We start from the raw sequence: 25278 nt of genomic DNA on the forward strand, positions 1-25278 counted from the left end.
TATATAAATTTATTGTAAGTTACCCTATTTTTAGGCTAATTTAGAGGTTGACTTAGTCTTAGACTTTCCTAATTTATTTTACATTTTGCGTACATTTTTGTATGTATTCTTCAATATACACAACAAATTATCGGTACGTCTTCAGCGATGAACCTCATGACTCCGGCGACCTATAGCAACCCAAACTCCCCATCCACCATTGAAGAAGTGACGAAGAGAAGAAGAGATTGAAGAAGGCAGTGAAATCTTTCGGTAAAGTTATTATTATTTTTTTTTTGGTTTTATTTTGTTTTTTTATTTACTTCCTTCTTTTTCTCTTTCTATTTCTGTAAAATAAAATGTTTATATGTTTTGTTTCCATCATATATTAATTTTTTTCTTTGGAAGAAATTAGTTTTTTTCACATCATATATTAGTTAGACTATTGTAATTAAAACTTTGAATTGACTTTAGTTAGATTATTCTAATTGAATTTCAAATAGATTTTAATTAGATTGCCCAAAAAAAAGTTAATTTAGTTTCCATTTGAATTTTGTAAATTAATCATAATTTGATTTATCTTTTAGAATTTCTAAAGAGCTTTGATTTGGAGTTTTTAGTTTGGTTTAATTTCAATTATCTCTTGAAATCTCATATTGATTGGAATTTTAAAAAGAATTTTTATTTTATTTCCTCATTGATTTTCATATTGGATTTGATTACATTTTGGGCTTAGCTTCAGTAGAGTCCCTCCAAATTTTATTTTAATATGATTCTAATTTGGAGTTTTAAAAAAGGAATTTAAATAACACTTTGGTGTCAAGCTCTTCAATCTAATTAAAATGAAATTTGAATCATTCTAATTTTGGAATAAAAATACATTTCAATTTCAACCTTTGTTTCAAGTTTTCGTTAATAAATTTTAACTTGGTTTTAATTCAAAATTGTCAATCAAATTTCAATCATTCAAATTTTAATTTCCAAATACTTTAAATTATTTTAATTTGAATTATCTAAATAAAATTTTAGTCATACAATTTGAAGGATTTGCATCACTTACAAAAATTTATTCATATTTTACAAATTTGTGAGGTAAATACCAACATGATAATAAATTGACGGACATTTGACATTTATGTGTTAAATAAATCCTCATTTAACTTGGAGGTATTTAAGTGAATACCTCTACCTAAAAATTGTTCAATTAATTATATTTTATTAAATTTCAGTTTTTAATAAAATAAATATTTTTCTCTCAAATAAAGATTATTTTTAATAAGACTATACGGAAGATGTAGGGTGCCAATACATTTCCTACACTCAATGACCCCGAACCTAACTTTGAAAAAATAGACCGTTTGTTTTTCTTTTAAAAATGGGTGACCAATCACACCCTATGATTTGTGGCGATTCCAAAGCTTTCTTTCAAAAAGAAAGCCTTATGGGAATGATATCACCCGCTCCACATCGTAATGACGGTTGCGAAACTCATTCTTGTTTTTTGAATTTGACTAAAAATTTGAAGGTTTCTTTAAGAAATTTGAAACCCATCATAATAAACTTACGAGAAAACAAGCTTAAATTTCAGAAACAGAAAACTAAAAACAACACCCAAGCTCATTTTCTCTCAATTTCTTGCAATAACTTGCATATTTCTTGAGTAGAAGGGTTCAATACTTAACCAATTTCCAAAAATAAAAAATAAATAATAAACTATTTGTTGGGTTTTATGTCCTAAAACTCGTGGTTTGTAAATAATAGAACTTATTCTGAAAATTCAATAAGTTGTTATTGAATCTTTTGTTTTTTAGAAATCCAATAAACTAAAGTCCCTTGACTGATACATGAATACTTGAACTTTATGTGGAGACATACAAGTAGATCAGGTTCGAGTAAATAATCAAAATGATCTATAGTATATGGATAAAGTTGGGTGCCTTATTCTGGTAACACTATTGGATGCGGCCTACTCTGTACTTGTTACAAAGAGTGTAAAGTGCTATATATGAAGTGATCCTAATTCGTGCATGTTGTGACATGAGGAGTGGGGGCGTCCTGTGCAAATGAATTTTGTGCAAGATTGGACCACGAAACCAATCACTCTTACTTTATAATATTGTTTACTGTTTAAGACTGACTATTTCAAAGCGATGACCTAGGTAACTTGACCTTAATCCTGAGCTAACTATGATCTTCTGTTTGTTCGGGATTATATTTTGATCTGCAAATGGTGAGAGTAGATCAAATGTCTTCGCTCAATAAGCCTGCCATTTTGGGATAAGATCGGATGAATAGCTGGGGACATAGGGTACAAGACGGAATTTACTCCTACCCGATTAGGGTTAGTAGAGAGGTTATTCCTTTCAAGTGTTGTTCTGGGTCTTGAACAAAAGGCCTCACCCTCTCATTGGCTTGAGAGGGATTCGATTTGTTGATTGGATCACAAATCAATTGTTCATTAAGGATCAGTGGGACTTAAGAAACAAGAGATAATTTCGGGGGTAAAACAGAGATTCGACCCAGTCATTATTATGAATAACCTGTGAAGGGTTAACTTACTAATCATGGTTATATCGAGTGGACATAATATATCTACATTAAGGGAATTCAGCTATGGGCTTTAGTGGAATCACCCATTAGTTAACGAATGGGGGTTAATTCGGTCTAATGAGTTTAGACGATTAATCTCGGATCGTTGGAGTCCATGATCTGTAGGTGCACGAGGTCCCCCTACTAGCTCGTAAATGGATTAGCTCTAGAATAGCGTGATAAGTTAATTTGAAATGTTCAAATTAGAATTAAATGGAATTGGAGAAATAATATTTAAATATGGTCTAAATATTTGAAGATGGAATTATGTAAAATTAATTTAATATTTGATATTAAATTAATTAGAATTATTTATATTGTTTAAATTATTTATTAATTTTATTAAGAAAATTAATTTATGAAATTATTTTTTTAAAATGAATAATATTTTCAATTTTATAAAATAAATTGATTTATGAAATCAATTTTGAGAAATTGAAAAAGAAGGAAAAAACACAAAAATAGAAAATAAGCATTTTCCATTACTTCTTCAAGTAGCTCACTAACAACCCACTTCTCAAGCTTCATTAACTCCAAGTATGAGTTGCATCTCATGCAGCTAATCTCTTTGCATGAGTGTCTGCAATATATTGAAGAGATATGAGTGTTTTTTAGGCAAGGCAAACGATAGAATTTCTCTGAAAATTCGTGTGAAGAAGCTGTTCTTCAGCTGAGTTGCTGCTTTGAGTTTGTCTCCAAATTCTCTTAATTCAGACTTATTTCTGCTATAGCATGCTTTCATTTCTGCCAAAATTAATGAATTAGAGTGCTTATGGATCATGGCCACTTCTACTGCATGATGGTGCATTCCAACACTATTCTTATTAGTTTTCATAATTTGACTAGATTTTTTAAAACATTGGTAAAGAACATTGATAATAATGGAGGAAATTTAGAGGTGAAATAAGTGTTCATAAACTTAATTTTTAAAAACTAAAAACTAAAGACCAAAGCCCCATTTAGTTTTTTATTTTTAAAAATTAAGTCTATTTCCTCCTCATTTCTTACCATGATTTCCATTTTTTTAGCACAAAAATTGAATTCTTTATTAAATTCCAAAAACAAAACTATTTTTTAAAAACTATTTTTTTGAATTTTCAAAACTTGGCTTGGTTTTTTAGAATATTAGAAGAAAGTATATAACTAAACACATAATTTAGAGGTTGAAGAGGTGGTTGTAGGCTTTCATTTTCAAAAACTAAACTAAAAATCAAATGGTTATCACCCAAATGATTATCAGACAAGACCAAAATAATTATCAAACGACGTTTCCGAAACATATTAGATACAAAATTGAAATTAAGATGTATTAAACACATTTTTAAATTTCAAAGATCAAATAGACACAAACCTTAAACATGATGCTGATCTAGATCAAATATAAGTCTTAGTTATGCATCATATCAGAGATTTGTGGAGTCATAAGTCACATCAAATTGACTCAATGCCATATGATAAAACTCAAATATTACAAAATGTTTGAGACAACCTAATATGATATCACCTTAATGCTCCTATCATGGCCAATCAAACCCGCTTCCTCATCCTCGTCTCTGTTTAATTCTTCATTCTGACCAAAGTTTTCATTAAATTTTACAGGAACTAAGGTCGAGATTCTCCACGAGATATTCGCAGAAATCAGTATGAATCTAACCACACAATAAAAGCTGGCAGGGGGATGAGCTAGTGTTGAAGAGTGACTAAGATTTGAGATTTCATGAACTTTGTACATGCTATTGTGGATATTACATGGTAAAGAAAAACAACATTCCCTACAAAAGCTCTCAAGCAGTTGAAGACAATATTTACATTTCACTGGCGATAAACAAGAGCCCGAAAAATGATCAAGTTTCCTCTCTTAGTTCAATACTTCAAAGCTAAGAATATTCACAAAACTACAGGAGGTATGACAGGAAACCAACCGTATCGATCATGTTCTTCAATGCCCACCAAGATTTAACGCATGTCCGAATCTGTCGAGAGTTGCCAGTCTCAAAGCTCGCTCTCTTTTCCTCAAATTTTTCTCCTTGATTTGCATCAGTTTGTCGTAGACACACCACGGGAAGCTCAAATAATGGTCGCGTTTCATTTCCTCATTATAACAGCCCCAATATGAGTGATGATATGTGACATGGTACCAAGCTGAAGCTTTGGCAAATAAATCATCTGAATCTGAATTCGATCCGCCTTCTCTTGCATTGAACCATGTCCTAGCCTCCTTTCTTAGAGACCTTACAGCCAAGTTGATTGCTTCTGCATCTCTTCTCCTGGTGAAAGACTTGGACATTCTCATAATACTCCCACTAAGTATCTCGGCCTCCGACTTGATCCCGTAATAATCGAGCAAATTCCCCAACTTGTAATCATAATTGCTTTTATGATAGAATGCATCTCCAACATAATCTTCAAAGCCTTCGACTTCCATATCTGAGTCGTAACACTGCATTGCTACATCTCGAGTAAATGACCTAATATAGCTCAAAGTTGGTGCAATGTCTTTCACAGCCCGGAAAAGCTTTCCAATCACATTCTTTGATTCGTAGGAGGGCTTGTCAGGCTTCTCCATAAAGTCAGGAAACTCTTTGACATATAAATGAGGAGGTATAATAGCTGGTACTCCAGTTTTTGGGAAGTCCACAGCAATGGAGAATAGCTTTGCAAGCTCCACACAAGGACTACCTCTTGCTTTAAAGGGCTCTTTATCTGCAAAGGCAGTATGTGCATTGGCAATGATTCCAAGACTGTCATTAACCATGTAGTTAACGAAATATTCTTGGATATCCTGTTGTAAAGAACAATAGTTTCAAATTAGGACTAAAAACACACACAGGCATGAATGGTTTCTCTTCTAATGAGAAGCAATGTTCAAAGTGAATGTCTTTTATAAAACAAACATTGGAGTTCATTGGCGGAGATAAAACGCTGGAAAAGTGATATGTTTCAAAAAGAAAACATGATTTGAGTTATCAAGATCAAAACTTGTCATTGCTTGTGTGCAGATACCTCAGTTGTGACATCGCGATCTAACTGAATAGGGGGTGCAGGAGTATAATCCATTGGCGGAATTTGTCGAGGCGGGATCAATTCGGTATCCCAACAGACAAAGTAAATATCACCATCTAAATCACTACCCGAGCATTCATTCGGATGAGGCCTAAATTAACAAGTTCAGCATCTGGTTGGTTACATTTATTTTAGAGGAAAATCTTCAAAACAAAATTATGCAAGCAATTTGTCACAACACATATTCTAGAAAATATATGTTGACATGTCAATATTCTGAAAATGAATATTGAAGGGGCTTTCTTGCATTTAAAATTGAAAACACAACTTATTTTCCAATCAAGAAAAAACTAGCATTGGTAAATGTACTAACCTCGATCCTTTTTGAGGAAAAACTACACAGTCAACCAAATGGTACAACCAAGGTATATTTACAGCCTTTAATACACGAACATCACCAGGGTGCAGGCAAGGATTTTTTGCAACTGTAACATTTCCTTCAATAACTAAACGGTGTTCCGGGCCACTCATATTAAATGCAAAGGAATCAGATAAATTTCGACGTCTAGCACTGGAGATTTGCACAAATACCTGCCCATATTCCAAGGTCCTAGTCTCATCAAGACATCCCATCATCGCTCTCCCATTCGGGATAAAGATTCTTGATTTGGTACGTAATTCTAGCAACTTTGATGCCCGGAAAGTCTGTAACATCATTGATAGATACGGCTCAACATCTGGTTTATAGCCACATTTGAGCATTTCCTTGAGAATATTAGTATTCTCTCCAGGAGCCATCAACTCTAAGGCTTCCCGAGCCTTCAATGGATCTGTTAATATGGCATCCAATTGCTCTACAGCTTCACGTTGTTTGTTCTCAAAAATTTCATCTCTAACTCCTAAAGTAGACAAAAGAGTAATCAGCTGACGATTAAGGAAGCATGGCTGGTATTTGCTATATCCTAAGACGTCAAGTTTTGTGTTGTCTGATTCAAATTTGCACATACTCTTCCTCAGAGATAATTTTATAGACGAGTGCGGATCAACAGCAACAACACCCTTGTATCCACCATAACGAATCTGAAAAGCAGATGGGGTGGATCCTTGGAAACCACATTTTGCAGCGACCTTTTTGGCGAAATCATTTGATATTTTTCCAATTCCATCAGAAAAGACATACTTGACTTCTCCATGTTGAAGCTCTATGTCAGGAATAATTTCCCTTTCATCTCTAGCAACCGAAAGTGTCTCCGTCGATGAGCCGAATGACTGGCCCAATCTAGCAGCATACTTTGCTGGATTCTTGATATGTCGAAAATCGCCCATCCATGCTCTAATATCAGCTGCATCAAGGCCCGGTCTAGAAGCAAACATCCACAAAGAATTATCTCTTAATTGGCTTGATGAGAATGCAAGAAACTGAAAGGTTTTATCACCAATGACTATGCCATTTCTAAGAACAGAGAGAATTCTTTTGTAGATATCAGTTTTACTATCCTCGCTTGTAGGAGACATCCGTGGCAATAAATCTGTGGAACGCATTTTATCCCACTCCTCATCAACAAAAGACACACGAAGAAAATTATCAGTATCTTGAGGAAAATGGCGCAACACTCGATTCGAGACATTAACTTCAGGACCACAAAAGTACACCTTACAAGGTGTTATTTGAACTCGACGGACATATACCAATCCGGCATCCAAGGATATAGCAGGAGAATTTGGAGGATGTCTTGAATACTTTCTGTACTGCTCAGTAATAAAGCTTGATGGCTCATAGCTGCATTCCTTTAAATGGAACAGTTTTTCCAAGGCATGTTCTACAAATTCAATTCTTATTCTACGTGGATCAACCAACCGGTAGAAACTAGTATCAATCAATGGCCATGGAATGCAACCATGTTGAACCAATGCATTTATTTTAAACATAATCTCATATGGCAGAACATGAGGACGAGAATCAACAATAGGAGCAAGATCTCTACAGAAAGAAAAACTAGCATCTCCATCCACCAACTGGAACTCATTTTCAAATTCTTCATAATAAGCAAAATTTTGTCTAAAATTTGGAAGTTGACAGCGATTAGGTAGCTTCAAACATAAAGAAGAAGATTGTCCAATAGAGCATGATGGAGTAAAATCAGCAGTTCTAATCCATTGATCATCAGGTACTTCCATAAAAAAGTTAAAAAGTGGGTCATCAAAGATTTGTACACTACAAGGTGCAACGTTTTTATATATCCGAGGAGCTCCATATAACTGATAAAAGAAACATAACATTTATAATCAGACTATTAAGCTTGACATGTGAGTAACAGATCTACTATTTAATCAATAGCAGGGCTCAATATCATGCAATGAACCAAAAACTTTCATTATGAACAAATAATCTAGTTTTCATATGTACCAAAATCCACAAGCAGGCGTTATCCATCCAAACTAACCACATTATTTCATGAGTAGACAAGAGAACTCAAAATCCAAGGACATAAATCAACAATGTTATTTTAGCATACAAGTTGGAGCATCTAAATGTTTAAAGTTAAACATTAACATCTAAAAAGATGGCAATAATCATGAAAAAGATATATGCAAACCAAAAATCATTACTAGGTGTTACTGTTGTCTTTTTAGTATCAGTCAGAACAGAATCCACAACACTAACAGTCAAAATTAAAAAAAAAAAATTAAAAAAAGGACCTAAAGTTCAATGTCAATCATAAAAAAACAGTGTTGTTAGTATCAACATTAAGCAAGATGTGGCTAAAGAAATCGTCGCTAGTTTTTTCAACACTCTTTCTTATGGTGTTCATAACTACCATTACGACTTTCAAAGAGAAAGTACTCTTATTCAGGCAACTTTAAGAGAGGAAAGCAACATTTTTCAACAAGGCTATAACACTCTAATTTCAAATTACCAATGCTAATGCAATAGTTGAAACAATGCTTTAACAAGGATAGAAAATTTTTTCAACTTTATTAGAGAGGATAATAATTCTTTTCAAAATAAAATGAGACAACTTTAGATAGACATTTGATCACAGAACCTGGATGATAAGATACTTCATAGATCGATGTTGTGGATGGTGGAGTTGTATCTGCCAAATGTTCTCGTATGAAAGCTCAAGCCTATACTTTACAGAATTATGTTTCAGATGGAAGTTCATTTTTCGCATTCCAATTCCAAAAGTCACCAAATCAATATCTCCTTCCCACAAAACACGAAACTTTTCACTTGAGACCTGACACCCAAAGCACAATGGCAAGTCTTCCAAGGTATACATGTATGTCCTAGGCTTTGGTACAATATCAACCTCGGCTGCTCGAGCCTTAAGATAAGACGATCCGTACCATAGGCTTTGATTAGCTAAGGATATGATCAACTCAGCTTGGGTAGCACTAGTGAATTGAACAATAGCATATACTCTAGCTCCCCCTCTCTTAGGTGCTCTAACCTTAATAGCATAGACAGTTCCTACACCTGTACGACCCTCCAGAAAACTCTTAACGGCATCTGCTGTGACATTTGAAGGAAATCCACTAATATGAACTGTTTTCCCCATAAGATTCCAAAGAACTTTGTCAGTCTTTTCCTGGTTTACCAAGGCAAGCTACAAATTTGAAAAAAACCTCACTTCTATGCTCTTATACTTGAACTATGGCTCTAGTGTGCAGGGAGCATTCCCCAAACAATGGGAAAGAACAAAATATGACTATAGAAACTTGCAAAGGTGAAATTTGCCCTACAAAAAGAAACAAACACGAAAACAAGTCTAGCATTAGAATCAGTGACAATTCAGATGCAGATACTAAAGATAAATGAAGTGAAGACATGGGGAGTATAACCCCACATTGGTCAAGAAACACTCAATCAACAGAAACCCAACAAAGAAAAACAAAGAAAGTTTGTTCTGAAAATGGAGGGAGAGACGCACACCACCAGAAAAAGAAAAAAAAATGTTGGAGTTTCCAACTTCAGTGCTCACAGAGATCAAACCTCAACTAAAAAAGATCAAAAGATCAGACAAGAAAACAGAAAAGTTCCAAGAAATACATACAAACCCAGGTTCAAAAGAACATGAAAGACCTCCTCCAAGAGGCACAAATCGATAAACCCAAATGAAAATTTGCGAATTTTGAAGGTTCCATATGACCCAGAAGAGCAAAAGACCTTAAAACAGAGAAAAGTCAGATGAATAAGATCAGAGAGAGTGTGAAGAGTCAACTGCAAGAGAAGAGAGATGGACTATGGATTCGAAGACAAAGCGACCCTTGTCCCATTTCCATTATGCTCTATCTCCTCGAACAAAACTCCAAATACATTAAGTAGGATGCTTATGATTCAAGAAATACGAAATGTTTATTATTTTGGTATATATTAGTAACCATATTCTAAGATCTTGTTATATATTAGTTGAATTAAGATTTCATTTAAACCATATTAATTAAGAATTGACTTCTACCCATTAAATTCATACTCAATTAAAATCTAATAATCTAAAGTTTTAATTAATTAAATCACATAATAAGATCAAATCTAATAAAATAATCAATGTGATAAGTTATTAATCCATATACATAGTCATACTTTAATTAAACATATTATTATTTAAATACATCTAATATCTATACTTAATTATTTAAGTTTTAAATACGATTTTGACAATTTTTTAATGAATTATTATTTCAAAGTTGATGTGACAGGTTGTATGTATCAATAAAGTTTGTATTGTATTATTATTGTATTTAAATTTGACGTGGCATATTTATAAAGTGAATGTATCTCATATGATTGGGGGTATTTTTCGTAATTTTAATGACAAACCTATGATCTCATTGCAAAAGAAAAACTCTAAAATTCGTTGTAGTTGAGTTCATCGGGGCTATTTGCACTCTTAAATGGAATTATTACATTGTAATAGGGATTTATCCTTATTGGGTTGAAACAGATTTGATGATTTTCTGAAATTTATTCGAACGTCAAGACTCTTTGAACGATGAAGTTCAAGTCTTTGTGATGACATTCGAGCTTTTTCATTGAAGAGGTATTGCTTTAGGCTTCTTTTTTTGGTCTATGAAACTGTAATGTTATTACTCACATTTTTCCATATAATGAACAACAAACCAACTCTCACAGATCGATGTTGTGAATCAATTTAGAATATTTATGAGAATTATATTTAAAAATCGTCAATGCATAAATTCTTATACGTTCATAGACTTCAATAAATGATGTAACAAAATTGACTATTATAATTTGGATGGACGAATTTCAAATAAATCTTAATCGATAGTTTAAATTGATTCGCTTATATATGTAGGTTTTAGAGCTTTAATTGATAAGATTATAAGTTTCCAATGATGTTTATCAAAATAAAGCATAATAGAAGATTTAAATTGATGCACTTATGAAAGTTCGAGTTTAAATAAATATAATCATTAATTTATGGTTTAAATTAATATAATCTCAAAATTTAGGAGTATAAACTGATATTTGTCGAAAAATTAAATATAGATAATCATGAAGGAGTAAAACGATATTTAAAGTTGGAAAATTTTCATTGATAGAAAAAATGTCAACTATTTACAAAAATAACAAAAAAAAAAACACTGATAAACTTCTATCAGTGTCTATCACATAGTATGAATGATAAACTTCTATCATTTTTCATCACTGACAGATTTCTATCCGCCTCTATTAAATAAGATTAAATTTTACTATTTTGTATAAATAGTTTTCTTATTTCCCTATTTTTGAAAATACCCTAGAAAGTTCTTAATTTTTAATCTTTATTTTCTTTTCTTTTTGAGAATTCATCTTGGGCTCCCTTCATTTTAGGTATCATTGTTCCTTAATTTTCAATTTTACTTATTTAATATGATTCTGATTAAATTTTAGTGTATTTTCATTATTATTACATTGAAGAGAGTGCACTAAAAAGTAAGAATAACTAAAAATAATTAATTTAGTTTAATATTTTAAAAATGCTTAGAAGGAATCTTTTGTGGGGCATGAAAAAGTTTGTAGAATCAATTATGTGAAGGTGCAAATTGGAAGAATTGATTTAAAATCTTAATAGACTTCATTTTCCCAAAAGCCTTGACTTGACCAAATGGGCAAATGACAAAGAAAACTTGGTGGCTAAGTTTTACTTCTATGGTACAATTATTGTTTCTTTTATATTAGGCGTTAAAGAAAAAGAACTCTATGAATTCCAACTTTTGTGTTTCCCAAGTAATTTCAAATCAATCTAATCCAATTGAAATTAATTTACGACATTTTAAAGGGTGGAATCATTTTTATTAGGTTCAAAATAATTTTTACCCTATTAATATGGTAACTTTTAGATTGTTCTATTTTCGAAGTTTTGTTAATTTTATGAGATTCAATCATATTAAATGTTTTGATGATAAAATACATTTTTTTATTGATAATTTTTATGTTTTAAAGTGTCTTTAGCATAGAGCTCGAAGAGACGATTTCAAAACATTTTGAATCATTCAAATCGGACATCAAACGCAAAAGTTGTGACAATAAGAGGATTTAAAAGAAAAATCATATGTGGGGATGACATGACAAATGTGGATCAATCACATGATAATACGAGTTGAAAAGATAGTATACACTTGATAAAATAATCAAATCAATTAGACGATTCAAATCACTACACACGACGTTATCTGAATACTTATTTTTAAAATTAAAATAATTGAATTTAAAAAAAAAAAAGAAAAAGAAAAAGTTGCCCAACGATACTTTCCATCTTATTTTTATTTAGTTATTTATTTATTTATTTATTATAAATATTATATAAAAATAATAGATGTCCGTTAGTGTCATGCTTAGTATCCAATGTCAAGTGTCATTTTCTCATTATCACATGTGTTGGCTATATGTTATTCAACCACTTATGCATAGTGTCTAAGTGTACCACTTACTACTTGCCAAAATTCCCTATAAATAAGTGGTCATTTATAGATTTTGTAGAGATATATACATTGGTGAGAATTCCACTTCAATTTACATATTATCCAATTTTATAATTTTAGTTATTTTATGCTTTTAGTTATTTTATTTATTTATTATTATTATTATATAAATATATTATTATATTATATTTCTCCATATCTGCGTTTCCGTTGTGCTTCTCAATTTCACAACACGTTATTAGCACAAGCTCCTGTCGTTTTTCCCACTAAAGGTAGGTCCTAAACGTATATTGGTTTTTCCCTCTTCGTTATAATTAATGAATTTAACGTTATTTTGCATATTCAATATCTATTAAATTTCTAACGTAAGTACAATATTTTATGATAGTGCTGTCATAACAAATCTTACAAAATTAGAATTTGTCGCCCTTGATAATAACGACAATAATTATTTGTCATGGATACTTGATGCCGAAATCCACCTGGATGCTATGAATCTTGGGGAGACTATTAAAGAAGAAAATATGACATTCAGTCAGGACAAAACAAAAGCTATGATTTTCCTTCGTCATCATATCCACGAAGGATTGAAAATTGAGTATCTTACAATAAAAGATCCATGTATCCTTTGGAAAAATTTGAAAGAGAGGTATGATCATAAAAAAAAACAATTATTCTTCCTAAAGTTCGTTAGGAGTGGATGCACTTGAGGCTACAAGATTTCAAATCAGTAAGTGATTACAACTCCACATTATTTAAAACCAGTTCAAAATTGTTGTTATGCGGAGAGAAAATTACTGATGTTGATATGTTAGAGAAGACATTTTCTACATTTCATGTCTCAAATATTTGAAACAAGGTTGATACTTTGTTTTAATAATATGAAAGTAATATAGGTTCAAGAGTATGAATTTGAGTGGAATTCTATGACATTATTTTGGTTGAAAATGATCGGGATGATAATAATTTACTTGAGTTAGTTTAGAGGATCCATATAAATTTGCATTCATTTGGATCCAACTTAATTCAAATAAGTTGATAACACAATCCAAATCATAAGAGTTGGGGTTGGGTTGATCAAATTTTTTGGGTCATCAGGTTTTTCGGACATTCTACCTCTTTATTACTTTTTTTAGTACAACCGAGGTGGTGGATTCAAACCATAGGACTCATGGTCGTTAACACATATCGAATGTTAGTTGAGCAATATTCGCTTTAGCTAGACCCTTTAGTTAAGTTTTGTAGTATGAATTTATGAGTATTTGAACCTTTTACGTTGAGTTATAATGAAGTTTGATATGAAATAAAGATTAACACAACACTACTAAAGAGATGAGGGTAAATGCATGTTATGAGATTTAGTTGTATCAATTTCCTTCTTAGCTCAAAGAGTTGTCTGTAAAAGATAGTTTGAAAATGACCCATTTGAGACGTTATAAAGCGTATTTTTCTTCTAAAAAAGAGGAGAGATTGAAAACAATACATTCTCCCTACAAACCTCTACGATATCTATTGGCGTGAGAAACTTTTGGTATGGTTTCATTCTCCGAGCTAACCTACATAAGAGTACTCACACCAGTATAGTGTCGAGTTGACCAACTTTGAAGCCTAAGTTAATATAGAGAGTGTATAATCTACCCAAGCACATAGAGTAAGATTTGAGTTCTCTTTTGGAGCTAGCTTACTTATTTCTTTCCGTTGAGGTTGTTAAATTAAACTATTTACAATGCCCTTTCTCTATACTCGTATGTGGTTGCAATTAATGTTGACGTTGTTAGGGTGATTGTGGTCCTCGAGGTTGAAGAGTGTTATGACTGAGTTCGACTCGATTATTTTTCGAATAGTGTAATTCCTTTAGCTTAACTAGTTGCTTGAAACTTGAGGATTTGACTTTTCCATTTTATAATAAGTAGTTCTTCCTGTTGCCTCCCAATTCTCTTTAGACTTGGACATTGCCTAAAACAACCCTCAACAATATTAAAAACGAGGAGAAAAATTGTTCATAATTCCATATTAAAAATATAGGAAGATCTCACAACTTCTAAAATATACTTGAAAAGATAGTATACAGTTGGTAAAATAATCAAATCAATTAGACGATTCAAATCGTTACATACGACATTATCCAAATACTTATTTTTAAAATTAAAAGAATTGAATTATAAAAAAGGAATTAAAAAAAAAAAAGAGAGAGAGAAAAAGTTGCCAACGGCACTTTCTATTATTATTTCCTTTTATATTTAAATTCAATTCTTATTTAAATCTCATAATCTCTTCTCTTTTTAAAAACAATCTCTCATCCCTCAATCTTATTGAAATTTCTCTCCAACTCTTCATTGTTGATCTACCTTAAAATTTTCATTCATGTTCTTAAATTATTTTTTTGTGAGAGAAATTCATTTTTGCGAGAGATTATTTTGATTGCCTACATTTGTCAATTTCACTATTTTAATTGAGATTTTGTATAAGGTGGGAGTACACATTGGGATTAAGTGCAGTGGTATAGTCCTAAACTCGAAAAAAAAAAATTGTAATGGTTTGATCTTGAACCCGTGAAAAAAATCAAAATAAGTTGGATCCTAAACCTGCAAAAGAATTGGTTGTGGTTTGACTCTTAAACCCTTAAAAAGAGTGTTAATCAATTTTATTCTCACCCGTAAGAGAATTTGTGCACTAAGATACTCAAGAATATTACCGAACCACCATAAAAACTATCGGTGTCATTTCTTTCTCTCTACTCTATCTTATGCACTTAATTATTTTTATGAGAAAGTGCATGCACAATAATTTTCTTTGATTAATTATGATAAATATTGATTGCTTATTTGTTTATTCTAAATTAAATTAGTTTAGTTTAAATTTATATATAAAAAAAGTTTTTTTTAAGTAACCTTACTCATCCCTCTAAGTATTGCTATATGATCCTACAATTAATATTAGAGCGAGTGACTCGGTTTTTTTGTTTCAAAAAGTGTTCTGAAATCTTATTTTCTTGTTACTTTAAGATTTGTTCTTTTAATAATACTATTAAATCTGGAAATTTTTTATTTTTGAAAAAGAGTCTGAAAATTTTGAAGATTGATTGAACTTCAAAAAGAAATTTATTCAAATTAGCTACATCTTAGTGCTTCAAATGGAAAAATCCATAGTTGCTAATTTTATTTTTGAAATAATTTGAGATGATATGCTATAAAATTATTTTTTAATTTGAATTTGATATTCCTAGATTGGTTAAATAGAAAGATTATATTTTTGGGTGTCATATTGATTTGATTATGCTATCAATACATTTATTATTTTTTATTGAATATATTATATGAAATATGCTTGTAGTGTTTGAATTTTATATTCTTGAATTATTGGAAAATTAGATTTTTATTATTTCTGTTAAATAATTAAATGCTTGGAATGTAATTTGTTATTAATTGTTGTTAAGATTTATTTTTGTTAATTATTAGATTAATAATTCATGCACTTGAAGAATTTCGAACTTTAAAGGGCTTCAATGTCGGTTACAACCGACATTAAAGGTCTTCAATGAAATTTCCTACAGACATTAAAGGGCTTCAATGTTGGTTGCAACCGACATTAAAACCCTTTAATGTCGGTTGCAACTGAAGACTTTTTTCAAATGAAACCCTCTTAACCGACATTGAAGCCCATAATCTGTCCGTTTTTTTAGATTCCATTTCCGAATCCATTTTTTTGGTCAATAAGTTAAAAAAGACATTATATGTCTCGTGTTGGGTCAGGAAATGTCCGTCATTGTTTTATATTAAAAAGTATTAAAAAAATTTGCATGGCAAGCCCATCAATATTTATCTTCCACCTATGAATTTATCCACAAACAAGAATCAATATTTCCAATCCATTACATATACTCATCAAAATATGAAATAAACACAATAATCACCAACATTTGCATAACAATACCAGACTTTCATAGAATACTTACACCAAGCCATCATTTCTCTCATTCACAAATATCAATTAGTACTAATTCCATGAATACTTAACACCAAATACCCCATAAACACAAAAAATATTATACATAAATCTCCCAATAATAAACAGATCATGGTTAGATAAATTTGCATTCATTCTAAGCTAGCATTTACATTTTATTGAGACAAAAAACAAGAATTACATCCTTACACAAATCGGCCAATAAAACTTGCCCATTAGGTTCGAATTACGTTAATCTCTCCTTGGGTATATACATTTTTTTGTATTGAACTACAAAGAGGAAAGAAAAAGATAAATTCAAGATAAGTTTACGTCCATTTATTAAATTAAAGCTAGTACTATATAAAAAATAAATAATTTACATACGAGGCTAGTAATGGGAGTAGTAGGATTATGCACTATTTCGTGTATATACTTTTGCACGTAGTACCCGCATCCTACAGAATCTAATTGACGAGGGCCCTGCATATAAAGAAGTTGAAAACAATTATTCTTATGTTCGAACAAACATAAATTGTTAAAAAATGAATGCAAATTTACCTTTACAGATTTCCATTTTGGAGAAGACTGATGGTATTGGAGATCGTGCTTGGCTTGCCATGTTTTCAATCCACTAAATAGTTTGAAAATATTAGTTAAACATAAATACTTCAATTAAGAGCTAAGAAAGTTCAATTACATTTACATATTTATAACTCCATAAAAATCCTCTTGAACCTTACTTCGAAGAGAGTCCAAAACATAAACACAATTTTCTTGTAGATTGATTACAATCAATATCCAATGATAACTATAATAAACAACAATTTTGAAATATTAGTACGTGTATAATGCAAATTAAAAATAACTTAAGAACTTGTATCTACTTACCCTGTGTTATATGGAATAAGGACTAATTGGTCTAAATTAGCCAATTCTAGTTGATTGGCTAAATTTCTAGATCGAATATCTTGAGACTTCACGTGTGGCGATATTCTTGCTTGATCAATTATAAAAATCTTCTTCGTAATATCACGACCACATTCATTCCAAAGATACCTAAACAAAGTAAAAATTATTATTTAAACATGAAACAAAGTATACATGAGTGAATCTAGATGAGTAATAATATTTACGCAATGTATGTCAAAATACACATGTAGCCTATTTCAATTATATTACAATATTGGATCAAATCATCGCGACCTAAATACATCCAATTTCACTTTTTCCAATCGACATTAAAGTCCAAAATTCTCGTAGTGATGAGTTAATTATATATTTCTTATTTACATTTATCTTTATTTGTTGATTTGTGCTATTGTTGAGAAGTGATATTGGTTGATTTATATTCCATATCATTTTGTTTTTATTTTAGAAATATATGTCATATATATTGAAAATACTTTTAGCATATTCTTTTAGAGTTGATTGTTTGAATTTGAAATTATCATTATTGATCTTTATAGATAGTTTCCATGTTTATTTCAAATTTTAAATATTTTACTTGTTTTTGGAAACTTTTGCAAATTTATTTTTGGTTGATGGTTGAAATCAAACAAGAAAATTGACCTATTTCAACCATCTTTTATCGGAGATTATAAAAAATCTTCGATAAAGATATACATTTATTAGAGGTTTTGGAAAAATCTTTGAAAAATATGTACTTTTTATCGAAGATTAATAAAAACCTTTGGAAAAGATATATATTTATCGGAGGTGTTGAAATTTTTTTTTGATAAATATCTATTATCGAAAGTTATTTAAACACCTTTGAAAATGATATACATTTATCAAATGATATTATAAACCTTTGGAAAAGATACTATCCTTTATTGAAGGATCTTAAAAAACCTATGAAAATTATGTACTTTTTTGTCGAAGGTTAATAAAAACCTTTAGAAAAGATATATATTAACAGGAGGTGTTGAAAAAGCTTTTAATAAATATCTACTTTTTATCGAAAATTATTTAAACACCTTTGAAAATGATATACATTTATCAAACAATATTATAAACCTTTTGAAAAGATACTATCTTTATCGAAGGATCTTAAAAAATCTTTAAAAAATATGTACTTTTTATCGAAGGTTAATAAAAATCTTTGAAAAAGATATATATATTTATCGGAGGTGTTGAGAAAACCTTTAATAAATGTCCACTTTTTCTCGAAGACTATTTAAACACCTTTGAAAATGATATATATTTATCAAAGAATATTATAAACCCTTGGAAAAGATACTATCTTTTATCGAAAGATCTTAAAAAATCTTTGAAAAATATATACTTTTATCAAAGGTTATTAAATACCTTTGAAAGAGATACACAATTATCAAAAGACTTTAGAAAATATTTAAAAAATATATTATCCTTTATCGAAGGTTTTAGAAAACTTTTTAGAAATATCTACACTTCATCAAAGGTAATAAACACCTTTGATAAAAATATACATTTATTAAACAACATTAAAAAATAGGCTACCAGTTTTATTGAAGGTATTAAAAAAAACATTGAAAAATATTACTTTATTGGAAGGTTATTAAAGCCTTTAAAAAATATATATATTTATCAAAGGACATTTAAAATATTTGAAAAAGATATATTGTTATCTAATAACATTATAAACGTTAAAATTTTTTTAAAAAATATTATATTTTTTGAGAAAACCTTTTGTAATCTTATCGATTGATATAAAAAAATTATATTTATCTACCAGAGTTAGAAAATATATATATTAGAAATGTATTACTCTACCCTTCGATAAAGATCAAAACTACTCTAAAATAGAAATTCTCCAAAATTTCAATTTTCTCAATGAAATAGAAATGTATTACTCTGTCCTTCCAAAATGTCCTTCCCTTATTTCTCTTTCTTTTCCCTTTATAAAAATGTTCTTTGTTATTGGGAATGTGTGAGAGGGATCCTGTTTATCAGCTACCTTTCAATCCCTTCAGTTTTGCTAATTGAGAAAGCTGTTTTTCTTCTGTCATCTCATTCTAATGCTTCCTGATTAACAAAAACTCCATTAGTTAAAAATGAAAGAGAAAAGTTATTTGGAAGGTTACTTCTATGGACATGGCCTATAAAGTTTACTTATAATCTTCGCTTTTGTTGAAGATATAATAGTACAGATTTGAGAAATATTGGGAGTTAAGAATTTGTTTTAATGCTAATTCAGTTAGTCTAAAATGGTTTCAAAAAATTCTTTAAGCCCCTACTTTTTTTATGTTTACTCTATATTTTAGTCTCTATACCAACCATTTTATTCCTTGTCCTTATTTTTGTATAAATTATTTAACAAAATTGGTTAATCGAGACGGCATCTCCGTCATTGTCTTCAAGCAAATCACTGTTGAAGGCTCCATTAGCGTCTCCAAAATCTTGGTTAGATTTTCTTCAATTTCATGCTTCTGATATTTCCTGTTGTAAATTAATTTATTTCTATAATAGGATCGTTAGACACAATCTTGGTTTGATTTTGCTGCATTGTAGCACTTTTCTGTAGTTTGTTCGTCAACTCATTTTTTTCACGTTTATTTTTTTGTATGCACTTGTAATTCTTTTGTTTTTCTCTATGGAATTTCAAAGAAGTGTTAATTCTGCTGATCTCCCTCGTGGAGTTGAGTTTTGAAAGCTGATCTGATACAATTATTCAACGAAAGAATTGAAATGTTCATAGTACTTCACATGTTTATAGGGAATTTAATGTTAACAATCTAGACTGGCTGCTGTCAACAAAGAAAATGAGCAACTGAATGAAGGAAATCTCAACATAGACATCTTGTGAGCGGAAGTGGATCGTTCCATCCCATTGAGAAAGAACACAAACATATTACAATCTACAAGAACAGATTATGCATAATTAAGTAAATTACAAGCATGCTTCTTTAAAACAATAAACAAGGGATAGAGTATGCAAACCTTTGAAGAATCTTTCTTCAAGTATCCCTCGATCAATCTCCAACACATCCAAAGAAATACCCGAACACAACGAACAAAATAGCTAACAGCACGAACTGATGAATCCTCGATCACTATCGAGTCCAACTCGATCCTCGAACCTTGAACGGAACTAGAACACCACTACAAATGTTACATTGGTATTCTCGGTGTGAGAATCCAGGAGTTGTGGGCTCTGTGTGACTTTGGATAGAGGAAAGGAGGAGGTAGACAATCAAGTAGACGATCGAGTAAGTGGGAGATGGAATAAATCTATCGTATTGACTAGATACTCGATCGTTTAGAAAGAAGAAGCCTATCGTATAGACTTTGCTACCCGATCGTGTAGCAACAAGTAAACGAGTAACTATCGTATAGTAAACTCGGTACGATATAGTAACTATCGTATAGTAACTATCGTGTAGGCTGTGAGACACTATCGTTTAGTAAAACATTTTTACTCGATAGTCATTTCTTTTGTCAAACGATACAAATGAATGATCCTCAAAATTTAGAAAACGATTTTTCTTTTTATCTCACAGTTACCATAAAACTTCCAATAAACTCTCACGCAATCGGTTATTAAAGAAAAAGAATTAATTATCATATAATTAATATATTATAAATAAATATGATAACCAACTTATCATATTATATTTATAACCTATAGTTTTAATATTTCATCATATGAAACATATAAACCATAGTTCTTTTTCTATGTTATGGTATTTAATATAAATCATATTTATATTAATTCCTCCAATTAATGTAACTAATGCATCCTATCAATTATATCACATATAATTGAATTAATTTAATTATATCACATATAATTAAATTTTCTCTTGTTAATTTGAACACTTCAAACTAACCCAAAATCTGATTCTTAACTTGAATCCATTGAGCTACCAAGTGGATCTTATAGACTTGTAGCTTGAAGCTCCAACTACGTGAATAACTGACTAAACTCTTTAATCATAAGATCCACCATCCGTTAACTGTTGGTCACTCTACTAAAGACTGACAGTTGCACTTTTCGCACTACAAATATATTTATGTGCCCATTGGATATAACCAGTCAACAGTGCAATGATCCTTCACAAATCGCTTGTAAGTATAGCTGGGCCAATTTACCGCTTTGCCCCTGTAGTTACATCTAACTCCTTAAGTACCACTGATTCCTCTAATGAACAATAAGTCATAGTCCTACTACGACTGAGTCATCTCTTCCAAAGAGAGGATGTGGCCACTATGTTCAAGACCTGTAATAAGCCTTTAAAGAAGTAATTTACCTACTTACTTCTACTTCAAGGAAGGAGTGAATTCCATCTTGTGTAGCTGAGTTCCCAGCTCTCCAATCAGATGAATCCCTAAAATGGTAGGCTTGTTGAGTTGGCAATAAGGCCACTCTCACCCATACAAATCAAAGGGCCGCCCTCCTGAGTAAGCGTTCCCAACTCACTCAAGATTAAGGTCATGTCAACTATAGTCATCCTAGTGAAATGTAAGTCTCAATTATAAACAGTGGTGCGCGGAAATTGGAAGTCAATTTTTACTCGACAACCCAATCTTGTGGATGCATTACGTGATGCATGTTCCTAAAATATGCGTTGATAGCCATACGTTGATGGTCATGCGTTGGAATTAAAATGCGCCAATAATGTATGCGATGACCATGCGTCCTGCCACAAGTTTTCTTTCGTTCATACCAAGTATAACATGAACGCAAGTTTCTCGGGTAATCCGAGGTCGAACACAGGGACTTGTAACTATATGTTTGCGGTGATTGTGCATGCGGCAGTATAAATAAAAGAATGAAGGGGATATTGCTACATTAATCCTACTCCTACTCCTATCTATCAGACAACGCAATAAGAATATGCATGAAATTAGAGATGCGACAAACCCTGACATGAAATAAATGAATGGGAAAATAGATAAAATGCGGAGATGTTTTCATTGCAACCCTTAAGAGTGACCGTAGGGGAACCTTAGTCAACGTTAGACTATGCGATCATGTTATAACCATACACGACAAGTCATTTTCCAATGGAAATGCGGTGCTCATAATTCTAGGACGCATGTGTTGAATGCAAAGTGTCCATAGAGCTTATTCCTAAGTTTCTACTCTTGTCCTATGCGATGATGCAAAATGCATGAAAGCATGGTGACCGCATTCAATCGTATCCTATCTCTAGGATGCATGCGATGCGTTAATAACAAATAGTGCTCATTCCTAAACGTCTATCTCTTGTTTTATGAGTTCTAATCTAGCTCTCCCGAGCCTAGATTCTGACCTGACCTTCCCAAGTCTAGATCCTGTCCTTAGACTACCCTCCCAAGTATCCCTAATGGACGAATGAAGCATACATAATACAAGACAATCGCATAAACTTCGCTGACCTACGGTTGTTACTATCCCTAGTGAACAATGCATACCTTGCTTAATGCGTCTAACCACTTACCCTATCGGGAAATTGATTGTTGCTGACTTCACTCATAGACAAGCAATGCGTTAGCCCATAAACAGGCGTTGCAGCAGCTTCACACTAAGCAAATAAGATTACTTACATACTTGTACAACGCATACCTCTCGGTGAGTTACTACATGCTTCATATCCCTAATCCACATGACTAAGTATGAAATACCCAAGCAATCTCACTAAGTGTTGTAATGAAAGTAAAAATGCTAAGCAAGAAGATGAAGATGGAGTCGAAGGAACAGAGAAATGCATTGGAAACACATTTTATTAATTTCTTAATTTAAAATGTCATACAATACAATATAGAAAAATAAAGGAAAAGAAATGACCGGCTGGAAGCAAAACTTTGCTTCCAGCGGATGTGCATCAAGGCTGCCGGTGGTGCAATGGATGGGCGGAGGAGCTGACTCTCTCGAGATATAGCTCCATCGAAGGCTCCGGTCATCACTTAGAATGGATGAAGGAGGTGAAGAACTCTCAACCATCTTCTCACGCAGTTTGTCTAGATCGTGGGGAAAATCCCCGGTTGAGGGACAATCTCTGGATCCAAGGATCCTCCCAGATGATCTGAATTTCTGCTCATTGGCTTCTATTTATAGAGTTTGGATCGGCAACAGCATTAATTGGACTGCTCTGAGTCTGACGTTCTGTGCGTTAGTCCTTTCTAAACCTCTGCCACCAACGACACAATAGGTGAAATGTCAGCATCAGCTTTGGATTTTCTTGAGGTAGATGCGTTGATGCGTTCATTCCGCCTACCTTGCGTTGATCCCATTAGTAGCGTTGTCGCGTAGCCGCTATCATTTAATGACCGCATTCACTTAACACCGCAACTCTACATGATGACCGTAATCGCTTGACGAGCGCAACTTCCATGCGATGGACGCATACGGCTAATTACCGCAACATCCATACGTTGATCAATGCGTTTGCCTTGCGATTGAGTGTTTCTTTACATGCGGACGTCTATGCCATGGTCTAGTTTCTGTGTTTGCGTTCATTTCCTGCATTGGCTACAAAAGTTGAACATTGAACGTATAATTAACGCAAAGTAATGGGTTAGCTGAGATTCGATATGTTGATCGACGCAAACTCTTTTTCTCATGAATTCCTGGCATGATCGACGCATATTCTGCCTAACAACCTTCATAATTCTAAGTAAAAGGCCTAAGATGACATGCATATCTGCATGTCATCAGTTATATAAAGAGACTAATCATCTCATGGTCTGATCTTATACAAACTCTTTGTATAGGATACCCTCGCTCGCATGTCTCCACATGAATCGTTAGGGTCAGACTATTTGTAGCACTTTACAATACTTGTAACATCTACAAAGCAGGTGTATCCGTAGTGTCACCAGGATAAGGTATTCCTCATTTATCTTTATACTATAGACCATTTAGGTTTTTATTTAAGTCATGATCCACTTGTATGTCTTCACATACATGCTTAAGTTACATAAAATAACCTCGGATCTTAGTTTATTGGATTGAGTAAATGCTTATAAAATAACACTTATTTTATTAATAACAATATGTTTATGAGTGTTTACAAACTACGAGACTACCAGGAGAATTAGGACACCAATCCCAATAATCTCCTACCTGTTCTAATACATCAGGAGACTAATGTACAATACAAAAACAGTACAATATACAATAAACTATGACATACTCTATACCCTAATATCATCTCCCACTTGCCCTAGACAAGGTGCCGCATGTCCCATAGACCCAGACTCTCTAGATGACCCTTGAACACTTTATCCATGAGAGCCTTTGTAAATGGATTAGCAACATTGTGCTCCGACACGATCTTCGTGACTATCACATCACCACGATGCACAGTCTCTCTGATCAAATGATACTTCCGTTCGATGTGCTTGCCTCTTCGGTGACTCCGAGGTTCCTTAGAATTTGCCACAGCCCTGCTGTTATCACAATAGAGTGTGATCGGCAAAGACATATTTGGAACAACTTCCAAATCGTTAAGGAACTTCCTAAGCCAAACAGTCTCTTTAGCAACTTTACAAGCGGCTATGTATTCGGCTTCCATAGTGGAGTCTACGATGCATCCCTACTTGATGCTTCGCCAAACTACAACCCCTCCATTCAGAGTGAACACTGACCCTGATGTCGATTTCCGAGAATCTCTATCAGTCTGAAAGTTGGAGTCTGTGTATCCTGTAAGGATCAAATCCTTATCTCTATACACGAGCATATAGTCTCGCGTTCTCCAAAGATACTTGAGAATCGTTTTGACAATTGTCTAGTGATCTAATCCTGGATTGGACTGATATCAACTGACAATCCCTATTGCATAGAAAATATCAAGTCTAATACATAACATTGCATACATGAGGCTTCCAACAGCCAAAGCATAGGGAATCCGTCTCATTTCCTCAACC

General features: G+C 32.2%; 1 protein-coding gene across 4 annotated transcripts; it reads right to left on the bottom strand.

Annotated features, from left to right (window-relative positions):
* Nucleotides 1–4252: 4252 nt before the first annotated feature.
* LOC120080903 (RNA-dependent RNA polymerase 1) lies at nucleotides 4253–9948 on the bottom strand. Of its 4 annotated transcripts, none has more exons than XM_090310257.1 (5): nucleotides 9743–9948; nucleotides 8619–9314; nucleotides 5945–7830; nucleotides 5572–5722; nucleotides 4253–5350 (listed from the first exon to the last, which is right to left on the bottom strand). In XM_090310257.1, the coding sequence occupies exons 2-5, from the start codon at nucleotides 9132–9134 to the stop codon at nucleotides 4508–4510; spliced, it is 3396 nt and encodes a 1131-aa protein (XP_090166383.1). In that variant the 5' UTR covers nucleotides 9135–9314; nucleotides 9743–9948; the 3' UTR covers nucleotides 4253–4507. The 4 variants fall into 4 exon arrangements, with proteins under 4 accessions (XP_090166383.1, XP_090166381.1, XP_090166384.1 ...); XM_090310255.1 differs by having other exon boundaries at nucleotides 9630–9908; XM_090310258.1 differs by having other exon boundaries at nucleotides 9798–9899.
* Nucleotides 9949–25278: the final 15330 nt, after the last annotated feature.

This window comes from Benincasa hispida, unplaced genomic scaffold, assembly GCF_027475165.1.
Source record: "Benincasa hispida cultivar pf3 unplaced genomic scaffold, pf3_genome.v1.1 HicScf808, whole genome shotgun sequence".
Classification (NCBI taxonomy): domain Eukaryota; kingdom Viridiplantae; phylum Streptophyta; class Magnoliopsida; order Cucurbitales; family Cucurbitaceae; genus Benincasa; species Benincasa hispida.

What these genes read in the sequence shown, in the direction of transcription:
- LOC120080903 (XM_090310257.1), bottom strand. Translation starts at nt 9,134, where the DNA reads ATGGGGAAAACAGTTCATATTAGTGGATTTCCTTCAAATGTCACAGCA. An exon ending in TGAAGTATCTTATCATCCAG is followed by an intron (nt 7,831 to 8,618) that starts GTTCTGTGATCA and finishes TTCTTTTATCAG; the next exon opens with TTATATGGAGCTCCTCGGAT. An exon ending in TTTCCTCAAAAAGGATCGAG is followed by an intron (nt 5,723 to 5,944) that starts GTTAGTACATTT and finishes TTGTTAATTTAG; the next exon opens with GCCTCATCCGAATGAATGCT.